The sequence below is a fragment of the Oxyura jamaicensis genome, chromosome 1 (assembly GCF_011077185.1).
Source record: "Oxyura jamaicensis isolate SHBP4307 breed ruddy duck chromosome 1, BPBGC_Ojam_1.0, whole genome shotgun sequence".
NCBI lineage: Eukaryota > Metazoa > Chordata > Aves > Anseriformes > Anatidae > Oxyura > Oxyura jamaicensis.
Window position 1 is genome coordinate 78,965,818 of NC_048893.1, and position 21,232 is coordinate 78,987,049.

The 21,232-nt window shown below is 39.1% G+C and overlaps 1 protein-coding gene across 1 annotated transcript in view; it reads right to left on the bottom strand.

The window, feature by feature from the left end:
• Positions 1-117: 117 nt before the first annotated feature.
• The window catches only part of RIMKLB (ribosomal modification protein rimK like family member B), a 47,091-nt gene continuing 25,976 nt past the window's right edge, over positions 118-21,232 (bottom strand). Inside the window, exons 4-7 of the mRNA XM_035312998.1 lie at positions 8,623-8,853; positions 6,757-6,843; positions 3,070-3,273; positions 118-1,586 (exon numbers count right to left, since the gene is read on the bottom strand). Of these exons, the coding sequence (XP_035168889.1) occupies positions 1,123-1,586; positions 3,070-3,273; positions 6,757-6,843; positions 8,623-8,853 (986 nt within the window). The 3' untranslated portion in view covers positions 118-1,122. The remainder of the gene's footprint in view (positions 1,587-3,069; positions 3,274-6,756; positions 6,844-8,622; positions 8,854-21,232) is intronic.

Consider the following 21,232-nt stretch of genomic DNA (forward strand, 5'->3'; position numbering starts at 1 on the left):
AAAAAAAAAAAAAAAAAAAAAAAAACTGTACAGGCTTTAACTCAGTGTTTTCTTAGCAAATATTCTGCAGTGTTTTCACTTTGGCCACTGTTAAAGATGCAGGCATAGAGAAGGGAGTGTTGGACTAGCATGTATTAAAAAAAAGGAACATTAACATTGCAGATCTCTCTCAAAAAGACTAAAACACTAACAAATACAAGTCAATGCACGTTTGTTTTAAACTAGTGTAATTCTTTTTCACATTGGATTAAACATTATTTTATATACCAAACATTACAGTGCTGTTTATCTCCTCCAATCATGCAAAAATAGTTAAAACGTGACACTTCTGCCACAAATATAATGAGAAACTCCCCTGCATACCTTCCAAAATCTGGAGTTGAAATGAGAAAAACACAAGTTCTAGAATTCCTCCTTCAAAAGCTTTATAAAGAAATATGGACACAAAGCTGCCAATTAATACCAAGACGGCACAAATTCGAGACTTGTACAGAAAGCTCACATTAAGTCAAACGACACTTCTCTCTGCCTCATCATTTGAAGGGCCATATCCTGCAAGGTCAGAAAGGGATGACTTTAAAAGTATGCTGAACCTACGGCTCCCACCTGCAAGAGAGGGAACAGTAGGTGTCCAGGAACATTGAAATACCTGGCATTTAACACCTTCAACTCTCATTGAGAACTAAAGGCACTGAGCAATTTACAGGATCAAGCCTTATGGAGGGAGAAGAGACTTAACTGCTGCATTAATTCCTGGAAGTTTCTAGAGAGCTGCCAGAGCTTTCTGAAAATCTTCCAGTGAATCATGCTTCAGTGCTTTCCTGTGAACACATGTGCACTGCAATATGTCTGGGGACCAAAGCAGCATCCAAATAAAACTCCCATTTAGGTTGTGAATTGAGCATCTTCATTAGAAAACTGATGCTGAAGAATGAACACAATATTATGTTCTGCAAAAACACAGGGGCAGCAGTCACAGAACGCATGTCTTTTAATCTTGCTCTCTTGATTGACTCCCCTTTCCTCATTTCTCTGAGCTTCTCTGATAAACAGCATTGCAAGTTGGTTTAAAGGAATTTTTTACAAGAGAGAGTTCTGTTGGTCATCTATTTACACGTGGCATCACTCCACAAGAAGTTTGATCTCATTGGCTAATAGCTGGTTCATGTTGAATAGAGCCCCCGGGAGCTTGGTGAGCAACTCTCTCTCCGTGGTCTCAGGGTCGCTGTCGACAGAGCTGGAGCTAGCACTCATATTGTCGACAGCGGCACTAGCTGGAGGGCCCAGCTCTGGCTCGCTAGTCTCGCTTGCCGTGGACACCACAGAGAGCAAGGACATGCGCCGCGTCAAGCGACCGGGGGTTAAAAGAGAAGCGGCATAGTCCGCTATGATACCAGCTACATCTAGATTACAAGCCTTGTCAAAGGCAATGAAACCTACATTTGCATTGGCCTCGCAGACGTAGAATGAACCGTCGTCCTTCATCAGCAGGTCAATGCCACACACGTCCATACCCAGGATGTTTGATACTTGGACTGCCAGTTGCTTGCCTTGTTCACTCAGTGAGCACATCATCCCTACACCACCTGCAAGAAGTGGGGAAAAAAAACTTGCTGTCTCTAATCTGGTCACAGGTGACCAACACGATTCTTGACTGGCTGGTGCACTTGGGTTGTGAAGCTCCAAAACAATCCTGCAAGCATAGTGTTGATGATGATTCACAAAGTGACTTCCTTTCCACAGTGATTATTAATGAACTTGAAGTCACAGCAGCAGGGTTTTGAAAGATTCTGTCCTGCCAAAGGCAGTTCAAGATTATGATTTGTTTTAAAAAATGGTAACTACTGACTTTTTAGTCAAAAAAGGTAACATTTTTACAATCTTGGGATATTAAAAGGATGACAAAACAAATCACCTTTGTTTCTTCTTCTAAGGCAGAGGCTTTCTATGCATGCCCTTGTTTTTTCCTTTACAGTAGAAGTTTGCTATACATGTTTGTAAGTTATAAGAAGAAATCTTCCAGCAAAATTAAAACAAAGACTACAGGTCTGACAGACATAATTGAGGGGGAAGAGGGTTAAGATATTATCATTTACTTGTGTCCCTCTCAGCTTGCTTCATAGGTTGCTGTCTCTAAAGAAAGAATTCTGGAAAATTTGTGTCTGCACCTCAGCTGGTCCACTACACAGTCCATAATCGAAGTATTAAATGAAACAGACTTAACCCTTAATCTATCATAACTCCTAAATTTAAAAATATAAAAGGAAAATAAAAACATTTAGCAGAAAAATCTTCCAGGTTACATTTCCTAAGCATCAAGAAAGCAGTAACCAAAATCTTTCAGGCATTTTGACTTACTAAAACTGTATTGCACATAAACACATTTTATCCAATCCCTGCTCAGGTCAATTTCAGTTTCAGTAATTTCAGATAAATAACCAGCCAGGCAACCTCTATCCTACTTCCCTCTTCCACCCTAAGAATCCTCTCCTATCGAACACACAAAGTGAAGCAGAAACTCAGTTCTAAGGATACTAGCACTAAATTTCCTATTCCTGACAGATACGTTTTTTAGGCGAAAAAAAATGTTGCATGGGGGAGAGTGACACTTAAGGCAGCACAGCAGCTGCATATGTAATCCAACTTTTGATTGCCTTCAACAGTTTTCTCTCTTAACACTCTACCCTCTTGCCAACTGGATGTCTCCTCTACCACCCTCACTCTCTGTCTTCCTTCTTTTTCAGTTCCTCTTAAAAGGATGTAATGAATGACAATATGGCATTAGCATGATGTTGCCACTATCACATCATTTGCTCTGTTTGTGTTCCTAGAACTTTCCACTCCCCTTCATCTGTCCTATCCACCTAAAACTTCAGGCAGAAATAGTCTCTGATTACGGGTTTGTGCAATGCACATCTCACTTACTCTTCTCTCTCATGTTTTCTCTGTAAACAACCAACACTAACCACAATTAACAAAAAATAAAACCTGCAGCTTATTTCATGGGTTTGTCGTTTTTCCACTGGATTCAAGTATTTTGATCAAAACTATGAATAAAGCTTTTCCTACCAAGTGAGCAGTTACTCTGCATTCTCCCATCTGTTGAGCAACGGAGCATGGTGCCCACCACACGGCCTCCTACTACGATGACACGCACATCCTTGCCATGGGACTCTTTAACGTATTTTTGAAATAAGTAAGGGGCATCATGACGGATCAAATGGCTCAGGTCTGCCAAATGGTGCTTGTCTCGTGCCAGGAACACAGCTTTTCCTGTATGAAGAAAAAGACATTGTAGGATTAGAAGAAACTACCAATTTGAGCTGCATCAATGATTCAACGCAGAAAAGTAAAACCTCTGACCAGTATGCTGGTCAGTCTCATGTGCCCCATCTGTAGTTTATATCCATTTACAAATTCTTCTGTGGACATCAGTGTTCCACTGCTTCAGTGCTTCTAAGTGTTCAAGCACTGAAAGAGTTGAGGAGCCATGAGAACAGTATAAAAATAAAATCAAAAAACAAACAAAAAAAAAAAAAAAACATTGCTTTAGATAAAGGAGGCAGTTTTGTAATTTCAGATTGTTCTGGTACAAGTCCCTAATGAGGGAAGAAAGAAAAAAAAAATAAAAAAAAAATGAAAAGAGCAGTAAATAACTAATAGCATGGAGCTATTCATCTAAAAAGACTAGATTCACAGACTACAAGTTTGATGCACAGGAACCATTTGCATGAAACTATTAAAGAACAGGCTGCTAGGAACTCTTACATCATAAGTATGCCACTGCAAAGCTATTTAACTATTGGGAAGTTGCTGACAGCTGCTCTTCCCAGTACTTCTAACAACTCACAACTCCAGAAAGAGGCTTTGCAGTAGAGTAACTAAGTTCAGAGCAAAACACTAGACTCCAAAGTATATGAGATTAATTTAGTAAAATATTCCACAAAACGTAAAAGTGAATGGTATGTACTGCAGTTTTGAAGAAACTGTTTAGAATTTAAAATCACTGGCTTTTTTGCAAGTAAACATCTTAAGGATTTTGTCATTTCATTTCTAAAGCACAACAAAGACTTCTCGCTTCTCTTCCAGTTTTACTAATATTAATGAAAAGCATTCCTGAAAGATTCTACCATTTCCATCTCTTTTTAGTCTCACAAGAAGGTATCTGTTTCCATCTTCAGCCACTTCTCTCAACTCCTCTCCCACTTTGTAAAGGACTCATTTATGTTGTATTATATTTACATTTTGCAATAAGGCTGCACTGATTTTTTGTGGCAGAATTGTCACTCATTTATGCTGCAATGTTAACAATGCTGAAATGTTAACAGAATTCAAAAAACAACTGATGAACTGCCTATCTTAAAGAAACAGAAATAGGAGAAAAAAGAATTCCATTCCAACAAGTGCTTCAAAGCCCACCCGGGACAGCCTCTGCTTCCTCAGGGTTTAAGGTCTGTCTAACACTAAATGCTGCTTGAGGAAAATAGAATCTCTCGTAACAAACAGCAGCAGAACGTGGACTTAAAAACAAAAAAAAAAAGCAAATTCCTCCATGTGATCTCTCCCATACCCAACTCTAAGTCTCCTACAGGCACTTAATAATCCCACTGTACTCCTAAAACTGGATAGAAAGAATGACTCCTTGGAGGGGAACTACTTGGATCTTGGTAATTATACTGCACCATGACATCTTGGCAAAAATAATATTGGCACATTTGCAGAAGCAGCATTAACTGTGCAGAAAATGGGCTTAGAAGAACTTGACTTTTATTCATCAGGCAGCATCTATGACCATGTTTGCCTCATTTTCTAAATACCATTTGCAAATGGCTGCTCTTTAATTAATTTGAAAAGGTTTTCCCAACTCTCTTAATGTGAGAGGGCATGCACTGTGATAAATTTGCATTAAAACTCATGGAATTTAAAGTGCTCTAAAGCAAAACTTGTCAACAGAAGCACAGAATCAATAGATATTTTAAGAACCTCTGGAGGTCATCCAGTCCAATCCCTTACTCAAGCAGGTGCACCTAGAGCAGGATGTGCAGCACAGTGTCCATACAGCTTTTGAGTAACTCCAAGGAGGGAGACTCCACAACCCCTCTGTGCAACCTGTGCCAGTGCTCTCAGTCACCCTCACAGTAAAGTGTTTTCTGATGTTTAGAGGGAACTTCCTGTGTTTCCATTTATTCCCACTGCCTCTTGTCCTGGCAGTGGGTTCCATTGAAAAGAGCTTGGCTCCATCCTCTTTGCACACTCCCTTCAGGTATTTAATCACATCAATATGATTCCCCTGAGCCTTTCGTCTAGGCTGAACAGCGCAGCTCTCCCAGTGCTCCCTCACGGAAGAGACACCCCAGTCTCTTAATCATCTTTGTGACCATTCACTGGACTCTCCGGTAGCTCCATGTTGCTCTTGAATTGGGTAGCCCAGCACTGGAACCATCACTCCAGGTGTGGCCTGACCAGGGCTGAGTAGAGGGGAAGAGACACCTCCCTCAACCTGCTGGCAATACTTTGCCTAATGCAGCGCAGAACATGAATTCTGGCTTAAAATGGAAAAGAAAGGCAACAGCTGCAAACTCTATAATTACTTCTGGATCTTAACAAGAGGTAATATCAAGTCAAGTCCAGTGTCTCAGTAAATCCACATTTGTCAAACTGAGCTTACTAAAAAGACAAGCCCCAACTTTGCTTCATAGCTCTGCAAACACTTTAAGACCACATAAACAGGTATGACTGCCAAAATCTTCCTCTGCCCCAGCCTTTTGCTCTTCCATTACATCAGTACAGGGAATTGTGAAAGTAAATGATAATTCAATCAAGGAATTAATCCAAGTAAACATAACCAGTCTAGATTTAGCTAAGATCTGTTACTGAATCCATTCACTATCCAGTTACAGAAACACTCGTGTCAGCAGAAAAGATGCACCAGAGCAGCACAGTGTGGGAACAAAGACAGGGACAATAAGAAGGAAGAGGTGTCTTTTTTTAAACGTTTCAGTTTGTTTACGGTAACTCCTGGCTTATGTGGTGAAACATCAGTTTCAGACTCTTTTTATTGTTAGGATTTATTAAATTGGTTTTAAAACCAGTGACCTCCTGTGTAAATAATTTTGAACTTGGTTTCCTTTAGTAGATCACTATCTACCATTAAACTAAATCAATGTATTTCAACACTTTTTATTTCAACACCTAAAATAAAATAAAAACAATAACAGAAAAAATTCATCTGAACCTGCTGCACATTCACTAGCAGTCAGAGTTTTTTGGGTGGAGGGGAAGAATCAATCCCATTTGGCAAACAGTATATGAGATTGTATTTAAACCAGAATCCTAATTACTGACTAAGTCAATTAGAAAGAAAAGTCAAATTAAGATTCAATGAACTATGACTTCATTTCTTATGCCTATTTAGAAACATCCTTAAAATCCATGTAGGCTTCTCTCTGTATCCCTAAAGCCAGACCTTCCATTGATCCAGTTCAAAGCTTTCCTCACAAAAGTCACAAAATAATGCACCATTATTTTGAACCCCTATCCCCCATGCTATTCCAAGACTATGTTCTATTAAAACTGCTTTCCACTGTTCAGCCCTCTCAATATTGAGAAGTTTGAGGCTAGGAGAACTTAGAAGTACTGCAAAAAAAGTCCAACACCTAACAGCAGACCTTCTTAACTATTACCCCTTGACAAGACAAAATCTTAAAGAGTGCTGCTAACAATATTCCTTGCCCTCACCTCTGACCTCACACCCACCTCGGTGACCCCGCGTGTTCTTCACCACCATAGGGAACTCCAGCACTTCCGCCTCATCAATCATTTTGGCAAAATTCTCATGACCACCTGGCAAAAGAAAACCAACAATATTAAGTGCCACCAGACTGATGTAGCCAAATTGGGGATGTAATTGCCATGCATTCCACCCACCCTCCTAACTTAGGTAATGCAGAAAAAACTAACAATTAAGAAGAACTTGGTCATAGAGTACTGTCAGACTTCGTGGTGTTTGTAACTTGTGCAATACTTATTCCTATGTCCTTTGGAATGAAAGAAACAATTTGACAAAGGGCTATTGATCGCAACCCCAAAAGGCTCAACCCAGTGTCTGAATCTGAATGCCCCAATTCTACCATCCTGTTCCAGTTTAACCCTATTACCTTAAAAGCTCCTATTTTTTTTAAATGTCTTGCAGGAAAATACAATGGACCCAACACCAGGAAGAGTTCCATCCAAACTACTAACAAGGAAAACAGCATGGAATACAAAGACAAGGCATAATCCAGAGAGCAGCAACAACCCAAATCTTGGAACTCTACCTCCCCCTTTCCCAAGGCTTAAGTCTCCTTCACCTCATTCTCCCTATTTCTTGAAGTACTACTTAAACCTTTTTCTTTTATTGCATCTGTAAGAATCGTAGGGGGTAGCTTTTAATGACCATTGACAATGGTTGATGCTTTATTTGTTTGATTCACAGAAGGCTGACCATAGTACAATAAATAAGACAAAAGTCAGCAGACGAAGGGATGAGATTCCTCTAAAGGTATGTGCAGTAAAATGCAGAAGTCAAGCCAAGACATTGGTCAGAAAGCCAGAAGTAACCATCGCTATCCTAACGTGGATTTTAATGCATGTCACGGAATAACATGCAGTTCAGCACATACTGCTGACAAAGCCAGATCTTACTGACAACTTGATACTTGTGTAAAAAAGGAAGGCCGTGCTTCTGTCAAATTCTAGAGAGGCATTAAAAGAAATGTCGTGGAGTTACAAAGAAACAGAGATGTTCTCCAACTACCCCATAATTTGTGGTTTCCCTTTCCCAATAAAAATTAAAAACTAATTCCATTGTCAAAGATCTAGAGCAACTGCCTCTACAAAGGAAGGATGTTCTCAGATGTATTTTCATACTAATTGATGGAAATATTTGACTGATGTTTTTGTCAAGTTCCCATTACAGAAGTCTGTCAGTGTAAGTGCACAAAGGAAAGGAAAGCACTAGTGTTTCCCAAGAAGGAAAGTAAAGCTAAGAGGCATCTTCCATTCTTTAACATATTATAAGTAAAATCAGAAAAATTATCAGGGTAGCTCAGTCAAATGGTTCTTCTAATTTAGCACTCTGTCAGGAGCCATAGATCCCAGAGGCAGGAACAACGAATATCAGTAATTAACTGATGGAGGGAATTCTGGATGGAAAGCAAACATCAAAGAACTGTTAATAGTTAAACACAAGAGCCTGTGCTATTTCTGTCCTTTTATAATAACTAATATATTTGCAAATATTTTTAGTCATATAGAAGTTTAATCTATTTTCAGATGTTACTAAAGTGTAGATTCTGACAGAAGCTTGTAACATTTAGTTCCTTGAGTTCCTGCCTGTTGTTTTGGGCAACTGGAAAAGAGTTCAAAATGTTTTAGTAGTAACAACCAAAGTTCGATGCTTGGGAAGTTGAGGTATAATTAAACTATTCTTCATAAAGCATCACAGCAAATCAACATATCCAAAAGCAGAAGCTTAAGTTTCATAACTTTTTTCCTCCTTCTGGTTACTGAACACTTATCTGTGGAACTAGCCTCACACTACTTGCAAAGATTATTGTTATCCTTTTGATCCCAAAGCCTTACCATATGAAAAGGTGTCTGGCAGGGGTACACCATGACCAGCAAGTTCTTGAAATGTCCAGAACTTGTTGACACAGTTGAGGATGGCTTGGGGACGATTCATCAATCGACAACCCATCTTCTCTAGGTGGCGAAGGACTGTGATATCACTGTCACTTTGGACCCAAGGTGTTGGTACACGCACAACCACCACCTGTGGGTAAGCGGTAATAAGCTCACCGTTCACCCGGAGACCTAAAGAAGGAAAATAAGAACATTCCAATCAACAACAAAGTTTTCAGGAAAATGTAAACACACAAATAAATACTGCCCTGTATCTAATTACATCAGATTTCAATGGTGAGCATTAGAACAACACAACTCTTCCTAAAATGCATCTTGTCAGTTGTCCTGTTTCATATATGTTACTTTTAGCCTACGTAAAACTAGGGCTAGGCAAAGAAGTTTGTATGAGGGCACATAATCTTGGGCGTCTTCCCAAGATTAAACACTTTCTAGGTTGATGTGTCATCCTTTCTACGCGTGTTAGCCGCATACTACATTGACATGGGCAGTAACAATAGCTCAGGATGTCTCTGCCTCTCACGGACATTTCTTGCCTACATGACACAGTTTATACCTTTCCCACTCTCAGTTGTATTGATCCCTCTGATTTTGGCATCACGTTGCACAGCAATTGCCAAAGTAACTGAGGCTAGATATGACCCTTAAAAAATAGCAGTATTTTTAACATGATTCATATCAACAATCTGATATATAATAATACTCAGAAATAATTTTTTTCAGCTAACAGGGCAGCACCCTGTGGCATTAAGACAGGAATCAGAAGGAAAGCCAGCTTTGTCACCAAGACCAACGTATCCCTTAGTCATGATCTATAGTTTTACAGACAATGTCTCTGAAAAAGAAACAAGGGAAGAAAAGTTGCAGGAATGGAAATATGATAGGATCAGTTGGGAAGGCATCAAGCTTGATGAAGACAGTCTGGCAGCTGAAAACCAGAACAGACAAGACGTATTCAATATTCACTTTATTCACCATATGTTCAAACTAAAACCATCCAACTACAATGTAAAGTACACAGTTGACACTACTGTCAGCACCTTAAGGGTTAAAAAGAAAAGGTGAGTTGAGAAATCATAGTTCACCTGCATTTCTGTGCCTACGAAAGGCCTGCTCATTCAGATCTAGCCCATATTTATTACCTGTTTAGTTCTATTTCAAAGATGTTACTTTACAAATACAAACTTGTATCTGCTCAATCTGTAGACACATATATTGTCAGGCAATATATTTTCATTTAATTTTCATTTAAAGGTGCATTTGAATTAATGTGTGTGTTAGGGGGTGAGAAGTCCTCTCTGTACTTCCTATTTTGTTTTCTTCTCCCAGCCAGGTCGTATTTTAGAGCTTGCATTAAATATAATGAAGTAACCACCTAACTCCCCAAACAGAAGTAGAAATAGGCTGTCCAGCCCTCAGGAGAGCATAGAACCATACTCTGGAAAGGCCAAAAAGCCATATCCAATACAAAACCTTTTTTTTTTCAGTACCCATTGCCATAATTGTACAGAGATGAGAGAACATAAGCAGACGGGTGCTCTGGCTGCTCACCTCATTAGCACCAAGCACTGCCGCATTGCAGCTGACATGACTTGCGTGTTTAAACAAGCAGGCTTCAGATGCACACACAACCATTTTATAGAAGCATCTCAAGCAGGAATAAAAACAAAAGACTGATAAAAGTCTGAGCAGAATGTGAACATCAGTAAATAGACTATGACCTCCTTTAGTCAGAAAAAGAGTACTGATTTGGCAAGCAAAAGATTTTAACTTGTCATTCAGATTCCATTTTACACATGTAGAAAATACATTTAGGTTTACATCCAACTACACCCCCTTTTTGCTACTGTAATTGCAAGCATGTCCTGATCCACGTGCAAGCTGTCTAACAACCCATTTTAGAAAGGACTATATTTTCTATAGACCTCAAAGATTGCCACTGTACATCTCTGCTGTGAACCAAAACTACAGTTTTCTAATTCATATAATCTCAGAGTCTTTTTTGTTATTCTTCTTTACAGTCATACCACGTGGTGAAATTCTGCACAACTGAGTTTGAAAAAGCAAACAGAAGTGATGCATATGCCTCAGATAGGATATTCTCCTGAATACCTGGGTTAACCTTGACTAGCAGACTGGTTCAAATTCAGTCAGGTCACCACTTCCCTGGAGTGACATTGGATGTACAGTGTATTGGAGTACAGTGATGTTATCAACAGAATAATCTGAGCTTTTGTTCCCAATTCAAACATTTTCTCTTTTCTCCAGAACATTTTTTTCTCTCCCCTAATAGAAGACAGTTTACAAACAAGAAAGGAGCTACTGAATGAAATGTATAATTTGAGTCACCACTACTGACATGCGCCACAAAAATTAGCTGCAGTCTCCCAGCAACACAGTGCTGCAAACAGAAGCAGCTTTATTACAGTAAAAAGGAGCCAGATTCTGCCATTTTGAAAAACAAGCTTGTATTCAGCATTCCATCCGAGATCCAGCAGTTAATGGTCATTACTGCTGCGTGGATGATAAAATAATATTTATTCACTATGATACACTGAAACTTGTAACACAGAAAATATCAATGCATACAATTTATTTCTTTTCCAAAGAACTAATTCTTGTATACAAAGATGGAGAAAGTTTTTTTTTAAAAAAAAAAAAAAATAGGTTACAGGGGGTTTAATCTTTTCTTTTTTTTTTTTTTTAATGGAGATGAGCTCTCTTTCCTTTGTAGTAATAGCACCATTCCAGTCCCAGAAGAGTAGTAGTGAGTTACATTCATGGTTGCCTGCAGACAATGAACCAAATTCACAAACAAGCAGAAGGCAGATGTTCAGACCATGTGCAAGTACCTCAACAAATAACAGCTTGGTCCATTCATTGGCTTTCTCAATGGATGCCCATGACATTGCAGACATATAAAACACAGACAGCTGTAGAGTCCTTTGAAGTACCAATAACAACAGCAAGGAAAGGGAGATTTCACAGATTCTCCAATATCATTAACTTTACCAATATCCATTTTACACTGCTTGGAAGACAATTTCTCAAATTATCATAAAACATTTAGGTATTCTTTGGCCCTATGAGGTAGAGGACTCCTGAGCTGGAATATCGTACTATAACAACAAATGTAAAATCTGCACTTGAACAAGAACTTTTCTTCCACTCACTACCAGTTTTCCTTTGTTTTCCTCTGTGAGATGTCTCCAAAACTACATATGACAGACCCTTAACATTATACGGCAAGTATCACAGTATTCAGATCAAAGTGCAAAAGGAGTTCTTGCAATAAGAACTGTAATCAGCTGGGAATGAACTTAACCAGGTTACACTATGTCCTTCAGATAAAGCCAAAAAGCCTCAAGTTTCTCTCAAATACAGCTCAGAGCAACTCATGATAACTTGTAATTTGGGTAAGTACTTGATTCCTCATCAGCTAGCCCAACTGGTCCTGCTGATTGTCATTCTAAAAGGTGAGCTTAAAGTATAAAGCACCTGGTTTTCACTGAAGAATTTTACTGTGATCCAAAGAGACTAGAAGCTGCCACATGAATCTCTGAAGTCCACAGAAAACAGATGCAACATTGAACTCCAGTGAAGATGGAAGAAAGAGGCAGAAACTTCTGCTGCTGTCACCAGGGAAGTCAGGAGACATGTATCTATAGCCTAAGAAAGTCCTTGAGACAGTAACATCTAATACGGTGAAGCCTACTTGCACAGCACTTATCTAGAGGACAACAGTTTCCTCTCTACAGGCTGATTTAGTAGAATTTTAGGGTGGATGCACATACTTTAAAAAATAAAAATAAAAAATAACTGGAATTTCTCAGTCCTCATTTGCACATGCAGACATTTTAGTAGCTTATGTCTTCCTGTCTATGACAACCATGGTAGTTTTAATCAGATAGGCAGCCAAGTTCCACCATGGCTGCTCTCTCACTCCCCCTCCTCAAAGAGGAATGGGGAGAAAATGCAACACAAAGGGCTCAAGGGTTGAGATAAGGACAGGGAGACAGCTCAACAATTATTGTGATGGGCAAAACAGACTCAGCATAGGGAGATAGGAAGATTTATTGCCTATTACTAACAAGCTAGAGAAGTGAGAAACAGAGGAAACAAACCAAAAATGCCTTCTCTTCCCATCCACCCTCTTCCACCTCCTCCCCCCCCGAGCGGCACAGGGGAATGGGTAATGGGGGCTGTGGTCAGTCTATAGCGCTTCATCTCCACTGCTCCTTCTCGGTCACTCTCGTCCCCTGTGCTGTGGGGTCCCTCCCACGGGATGCAGTCCTTGCTGAACTGAGCCTGCGTGGGTTTCCCACAGGCAGCAGCTCTTCAAAAACTGTTCCAGATATGGGTCCGTATCACGGGGTCCATCCCTCGGGAGCAAACTGCTCCAACCTGGGTCCCCCACGGGCAGCAGCTCCTGCCAGGTCACCTGCTCCTGTGTGGTCTCCTCTCCACGGGTTACAGGTCTGGCCCGGTATCTGCTCTGGCAGGGGTCTTCCACAGGCTGCAGTCTGCGTCGGTGCAGGTCCACCTGCTCCACCATGGTCTCCTCCACAGGCTGCAGCGTGGAACCCTGCTCCACCGTGGTACTCCATGGGCTGCAGGGGGACATCCTGCTTCACCATGGGCCTCACCAAGGGCCGCAGGGGACTTCTGCTCCAGCACCTGGAACACCTCTCCCCTTCCTTCTTCACTGACCTTGGCGTCTGCAAGGCTGTTGCTCACTCCTCTCACTCTCCCAGCTGCTGTTCTCAGCAGGTTTTTTTCCCTGTCTTAAATATGCTCTCACAGAGGCGCAAACATCGCTTATTGGCTTGGCTCTGGTCAGCAGCGGGGTCCTTACCAAACATGGGGCAGCTTCTAGATCCTTCTCACAGAAGCCACCCCTATGGCCCCTGCCACATAAACCCACTACAGCAATTTATTTCATTATAATTCAATTCAGTTACATTTCTCAATTATAAAACCTAATTTTTAAGAGTTATCATTTAGGTGGCACACATTCCAAATGAAATGCCTCAGAATAGACATGCAAACAAAACTGAGTTATTGTGACTTAACAAGTTGCTGCCTGTTAACTATGACTCCTAAGCTGTCTCTGTGGTTGTTCCCACCCTACAGCTAAACACAAGGCCAAATGCTTGACCTTAAGCCTCAGTGAAGAGGTTTCACAATGAATCTCACTACGCAACTGGGACAAGCTAAGTGCACAAACACATTAACGATATCCTGTAAAGCTTGCAAGTCAAACACACTTCTGCAAGTCAATCACATCCACCGACAGAGTACATAAATTCCTGAACTGCAGCCTCATGCCTATTACAATCCATAAGCATCAGTGTTCACCTATCCATTTAGGTTAACCTACTTTCTTGTGCTTTAGAAATTCTAAGCAGCACTTTCACATCGATGAATGGCTACAAAGGATCAAGACTTCAAGTAACAGTGTGCAACTTCTGAACAACTTAACTCACACCCAAGCAGCATTTTAAATTACTAGTCATTTCTGAAACTCAATTTAGTTTTGCACGCTACACAAATCCCTTCCAAATTCTACATGAATCAGTTCATCAACAGGTTAATAGCTAATGTGAAGCAACATCTTACACCCATCTTGCATGTTATGAACAGCTCTATTTTCAGCTGAAACAACGCATATGCTCACAAAAGGAATATGGTTTCAGGAGATAGGTCTAAAACCTCAAAGATTTGCTAAGGACATAAATAATTAAAGGTTTTATGCCTCTAATTATAGCAAACATTCACCATTTTAAACAAAACATAAACCACAGTAATATCAAATAAGTTGGTTTTAAGTATTTTCATTCCAAATCATAGTTTTGGAAAACAGTCAAAAAAAAAAAAAAAAAAAGGGACACTGACTCACCAAGACCTTGAAGTACCCAGCACTCAAATTCAGGTCTTCAAGTATACCATGACTGTAGGGAGCACAGCTTGGTTAAATTCTTTAATAAAATGGTATGATACAAAGCTAAATGCATAAAGTATTCAATGCACAAGCACAAGGAGAACTGGATAGACTACCAGTAAATCAAATTACTGGTATCAAGCTTCTATTTTCATGCAATTTAAAACATCAGTATTAACTGATACACTATCACAGATAAAAAGACTGAAGTAGCTTGAAATGCCAGAACCTATGGCCTGAAGAAACCCAAAGAACAACAGCATGAGAGAAAGGAAGAAGAAAACTTTCTCAGCAAAAAATACATTTACTTGTACTTATATGTATGTAAAAAAAAAAAAAATACAGTAAACAGGTTTCCATAATCAAAACCATAATTCAAAAAAGAAGCACAACTGTTTTAGTATTCAGATGGATCCAGTATGTAGAATACATTTCTAACAGCAGTAGCATACAACTGGAATAATACATGGTCATTCTGCATGCAACATTCCAAAAAAGTAAGTTTGAATTACATTTTCAAAAACATGAAACATACACCAGCTTCATCACATTCCCAGTAGGAGCTAACATGGACTGAGAACTTCCCAAAAAATTACACTGAGGAAAGATCCTCAGAGATCTGTATGCTAACCTGAAAGTCTCCAGCTCCCTCAACTTCACTATACCAATTTATTCATCCAGACATCCACAGATTTGCTAATGTTTCCCAAATGAACAGACATTCAGCAAGCAGGCTATTATGATTTCAACTTACTCAGCTGGGAGAAACAGGCTAGCCTTCCAGCACACAAACTGTTCCTCAAAATATGAGGACATCGCTTTCTGCTACCTGTTTTTCCCAATTAATCAGTTGTTGTAACAAGAATCACTGAATTTTCCTACAAGCCTTGACTCACTCTTGTTCTCAAAACAGTGCATTGCTATTTCTGGTTCGTTCATCCTCCCAATATCTGTCAGCCACAAGACACTGTGTAATATTTGTGTTAAAATTCTGAAGTGTTTAATAATTACTTACAGTTTAGTTGAAGAGAGTTAAATGTGTTTCATCCCAATTGTGATATAAAAATTCAAAAAGGAAGTACCCCAAACTTTATCTCTGACAGTAGATTACTGGCAATAACAAAATACGTATTTACTCACCAACCTCAAAACAAACAAACAAACAAACAAAAACACATAACTATATCTCTAAAATTCTTAAAACTCTGCATACTTTGAACATAAATTCTGCCAAGAGAGAGGCATAATTAACAAAAGTATTAACAAAATGCCATTGTATACATCGAAAGCTTGCTTTAATCTGTTGATTTAACCTTACATATCGATCTTATAAAATGACTATAAGCAGTATAGATGTCCACAAAATGGGTAATGCTTAGTATAGCCCTTTAAATGCAATTTTATTTAAACTAGTCCTTAACCTGAAGAGAGCAGCTAAGAGCACAACTACAGCTCCAAACAGAAAGAAAGCAGGAACCTAAATTGAACCAGTTCTATTTCACATCCCTTCCTTGACTCAGAGTATCTCTTACCCTCCCTAGAAAGAACACAGAATCATTCTTAGAAATGCATGTCCTATCGAAAATGTTGAAAAACTTGGGAAGGAGAATGACACTCAATGCGATTGAGGCCATTCTGGGTACAGCCTTCCAGCCTTCCTTTCAATATAAGGGAGAAACAGTCCTGATGCCTGTATGTATACCTCATTAATACTAAGTAAACTGGTTATGGCTAGATCTGTGTTTTTGAACTACATTTCTAGTAACAATACACCACTTATAATCCCAAACCACAAGCACTTCTTTGGAGTCATGCATAAATATGAAGTGAATGGACCCAAATATAAAAGACATATACTGTAAAAAGGTATATTATAAACATAATTTCATTCTAGATCACCATCTTGCTCTGAAAATGTATTTCATCATAGGAATACAAACATGGAAACTATACTAAAATCATGTTAAAGCCTCAGCTATAGTTATTATACTGTGTAAACATTCACACATTTAAGAAAACTTTCCATCAGCAACAAAAAAGATACATTTAGAGAAAATACTCAAAAGACATTTGGACAAGTAAAGATAGAAATACACAGTATTTTAGCCATATTCCCATATATGGATGCTTTAGTGTTTACCTGTTACGATGGATTTGTAAATGGAGTGTTGTAAAAAAAATTATAAAGAAAAAAACAAAAAAGATTAAATCATTAAACAAACAACAGTGTTAGAAAATACATTATTTCAAATACATTGAGAAGTTATTTTCTGTTCCTAATTTGTTCCTGGGCAGTTAGAAGAAATCAAGTATTTTCCATAGCAAAAACTAAAAAAAAATATTCATGATGAGATAAATTTGAATATATTGAAATTAAATAATTAGTTTTGATCAAAGTTTTATATTATTTTAATTACACTGAAGAAAAGTCTGAAGACACAGCTCAAGTTAATGACTCGGTGAGTGCATGGGAGATAGTTTTAACTTGAATAGTGAAAAAAGTTTCCCGTATTCTTACACAAGTATGTGGATGTGTGAACATACACACATGCAATATAGCCACTTCACAAACTATCATTAGATTGTCTATCAGATTTCCCTTCAAAGCTCAAAATGAAGTGACTCTCCGTATTAAAAAGAAGCTTGGGCTCATAAACAGGATTTAGGTATCCAGTCCTCACTCACTAAATATGCCCTTAAAAATGCCTTTCTAGCAACTGCACTGCAAATGCCTTTTGGTTGTTGTTGTTTTCACACGTAAAACGTGAAAAAAACCCTCCCGTTTCATGACCTGACTTAAGCCAGTGCTGACATCCATGGGGACAATGTTGCCTTTTACCACGCTACCAGCAACGTGCTTCCATCGTCTCTCCTTTGGCCTGGTGGTGGTGATCAACAAGCAACTAATTTTATGGGGGGAGGAAAAAAAAAGTTTTCAGTTTACATAGCTTCATAGTTGCTATTATCAACATAAGTAACAAGGCATGGTGAGATGACAAGCAACACAACTACTCTGAGCAACTGGAAGTGTGAAATTTTAAATTTAGGGTGAGGTTCTGCAAGAAAGCTGAGACAACTAACTTATCACTGAAACGAAAACAAGCAGTCTCACTACTCTGTTCTGACCATACAGTTCCACTCTCCTTTGCTCGGTATTTCTGGTGCTCATCTGATCCTGCCAGTGAGTCAGGTTAGCTTGCTAAACTTGCAGAGCACCGTTCATGACTTTGTGCTCAAACAGCTACCTGAGACATTAGTGGGGTAGTACCTCAGATAATCAGATCCCATAGTGCAAGAGCAAGGTGTGGGACTGCACAGCCAGGAGAGGTGAGGAGGAAGACAGACTGCCCTTTGAGTACTGAAAGCAGTCAGCTCTAACATCTTATAAATCACCACACTTGTGCACAAACACTATAAACCAGCACAAGTCAGCACTGCCACCGAAAGAACCAGCCCTGCTCTTTTGCTGTTGCAGCTGCTGGTTCCAAATCCACAAATGCTTCTGCAGGTCACCTGTGAAAGTATTTCCACATCTACCAACGGACCTGAACCCACAAAAAAGAGAAGGCAGTGCATAGACAGCAATGTGTAGTTAAGAATAGGGAAGGCTTTCCTCTTCTTCTTCCATGGGCAGTGTCATCTTATGGCTTTCTGACTCTTAAAGTATTTCAGATGACTTCTGTGGTAGACCAGGAATTTAGATATTATTATTCGGATTAATAACAAAAGGTTCATCAGCCACTGCTACTGCCTAGCTTTTTGCAGCATGGTTAAAGTAACTTTAGCTTTCTTGAAGGAATCTCATTTAAAACAGGATAGTCTTAAGTTGTAAGAAAAAAAAAAATCAAAAGCATTTAGTATATTTTAGTATATTTTAACTTTTAGTTCCTTCTGTAAAAGGAAGAAAAGCTACTTGACTAGTAGAGGAGTACAAATGCAAAATACAAAAAGGCAACATGGGAAAAGTGACATTTAAGAAACTGTATGAAAGGTAGTTAAAAGAAATTCTAACACAGCAGTTTTCCATTTGCTTTATCAACTTCTTGGGTTCTTCTCCCCTACGCTGCTGGACTTCTGTAGGGCTTCTGATGTGGTTCCACATGACATCCTGATCTCCAAATTGCAGAGATACAGATTTGAAGGGTGGGGGAAAATGAGGGGAAAAAGATGAAAGAAAGCCAGAGATTATTTTTTTATTTAAACATCTAGCTAACTCAACTCACTAAGTAGTTGCGAAACATTAAACTGCAAGGGAAGCAATAGGGACACAATGTGTACAGGAAAAACAGAACCATTCCTTTCAATAATGGTCTGCATTTATGTTATGAAATACTTTCTTCTGTTTTCCACTTAACATTACAAATGCACTGTCATTTGTAAGAAGTGGTCCTAGTACTCACACTCACCCTCCTCACAGTGCTCCTTCTTTTGTGCTAGCAGCAACACTCATGGCTATACAGTGAATCAGATGAGGCAATTGTTCTGAATTAATAATCAAACCAGCAATGAAATTCATTATTTTTTTTACCCCAGAGGAATTCTTAAGTTTTGTTCATTATGTAGCCATAAAAAAAAAAAAAAAAAAAAAAGTTTGAGCTAAGTATAGAACCAGTGTGACAAACAAGCAGGCAACTCTCTGTCTGCTGAGAATATGTATCATACAGAGCAGGATATGACCAAAAAAGACTAGTCACAAATAATAACATAAAGCAGTGGGAATACTCAGGAATACAGCCCTAATGCTTGTAGATTTTGTTTATTTATGGAGGACTCTGTATTGCTTTCTTTAGATTAGCTTTTCTCTTTTGTACTAAGGATCTTAGATAAGATAATTAGTTTAGAAAGATACTCGGGTAACATGCAGTGAATCTGAATGTCAAATTAATATAATATTCTGACAGTTGAACATTGTGTGAATCAGAAATGTGTTGATACACCTCTCATGTCTTGTACTGATAATACACTTCCTAGAAAAAAACTAAACATGAACTGAAAACCAAACTATTTCAAAATGTCACCAAAGTGAATTCAAAACATCACCAGGGCCACTACAAAATGAGAATGGTAAATAATTTGTACACAATTGTAATGATCTTAGAAACTCAGTGTTTTAACGAACTATGAATACTTTGAAGACACAGACTGGCACTCCCAAATAAAGTACCATAATCATGTTAATATGTCAAAGCATGAGGCAGGTCTAAGAAAAAAGCAGTGGAGAGAAAGAAAGGGAAAGTAATATATCTAGAAAACACAGGTGTGACCATCCAAAGCTCAGTAACTGATGAAGAATTAAAACCTACAGAACGGTTACTTGAGACCTGAATTAGGAACTGCTCTCTCCCCCCCGTTTCTCTCACCCCTTATGAACTTGGGTATATGCGACTAGTGCTGAACTGACTTGCCTTAGATGACAAAAGCAGCAGGAACCTAACCCAAACAAACACTAGTGAATTAAAGCTGCTCAGGAGTTACGAGAGCCAAGGTAAGAGAAAAAGTAAACACAAATCTAACAAGAGGAGCATGCTCTTCCTCTTCTCATAGTTGCAACACATGGCTTCTTCAAGAAGGCAGAAGTAACAGTTTCCCTGTCATAAAAAGTTTATCCTATACCCATCTCCCTCCTGCTTGCACTTTGGGCGAGCTTTGGTAGCCACCTGGTTGCGCTACAGGCCATCTCAACAAACCTGTATTGACAGAAAATTGACCTGGGAGGGGGAAACAGGTGGTAGGTTGCTTTTTTTTTTTTTTTTTTCCTTGTAGGTGAGACTTTTTCTACAATTTTTGTACGTTTTCCACTAGGAGATCTGAGAACATCCCTGGGTCAAGGGATGTTCTTACGTTTTTTAAAAGTACAAAGCATTCTCTCAACTGACAGAAAACCTCCTGATAGCAGATCTCTGTCCTTTTATATCATCTACCCAGAGCCCATCTACACTGAGAGCCTTAGAAACATAGTGCTGGGCTCCCCCCCAACCACAGATGCACAGTCATAAGCATCAAACATTTCAAACTTTAAATACAAGTCTTCGATATTATAGAACATAACTAGAGACATATATGTAACTAACATTACTGCAAACCCACTCTATTTTTAATGTTCAGTCTCTCCCATGTTTTGAATGTCCAACTTCCATTAATTTTAAATAGCAGACAAAGAAAAGAATTAAGAACCCACCCCCAGAAAATGGGTAATCAGAAGGATCTTTCCAAAAGCGGAAAGAAATCCAGAGGAAAGACTGAAACAACTCAGAATGGCAGAGGCTTAACCTCCAATCTGAGATGAATCTAAAATTTTCCCTGCTATGCCAAAAATAAGGCACCCTTCTGAGAGTGCAAGAGCTCTCCATTCCCCAGCAGAAGAAATTGAGCAGAGGAGGTGGGAGACTGGCATGGCTGAGCGAGGACCCGCAGCTTAAACTGAGGGAAAAGAGGGAAATGTACAGGAAGTGGAAGCAGTGTTGTGTAGCCTGGGAGGAATACAGGGGTGTCATCTGGATGTGTAGAGACGGGATCAGGAAAGCCAAGGCACAGATGGAGCTGAACTTGGCAAGGAATGTGAAAAATAACAAGAAAGAGGTTCTACAGACACATAGGCAGGAGGAGACA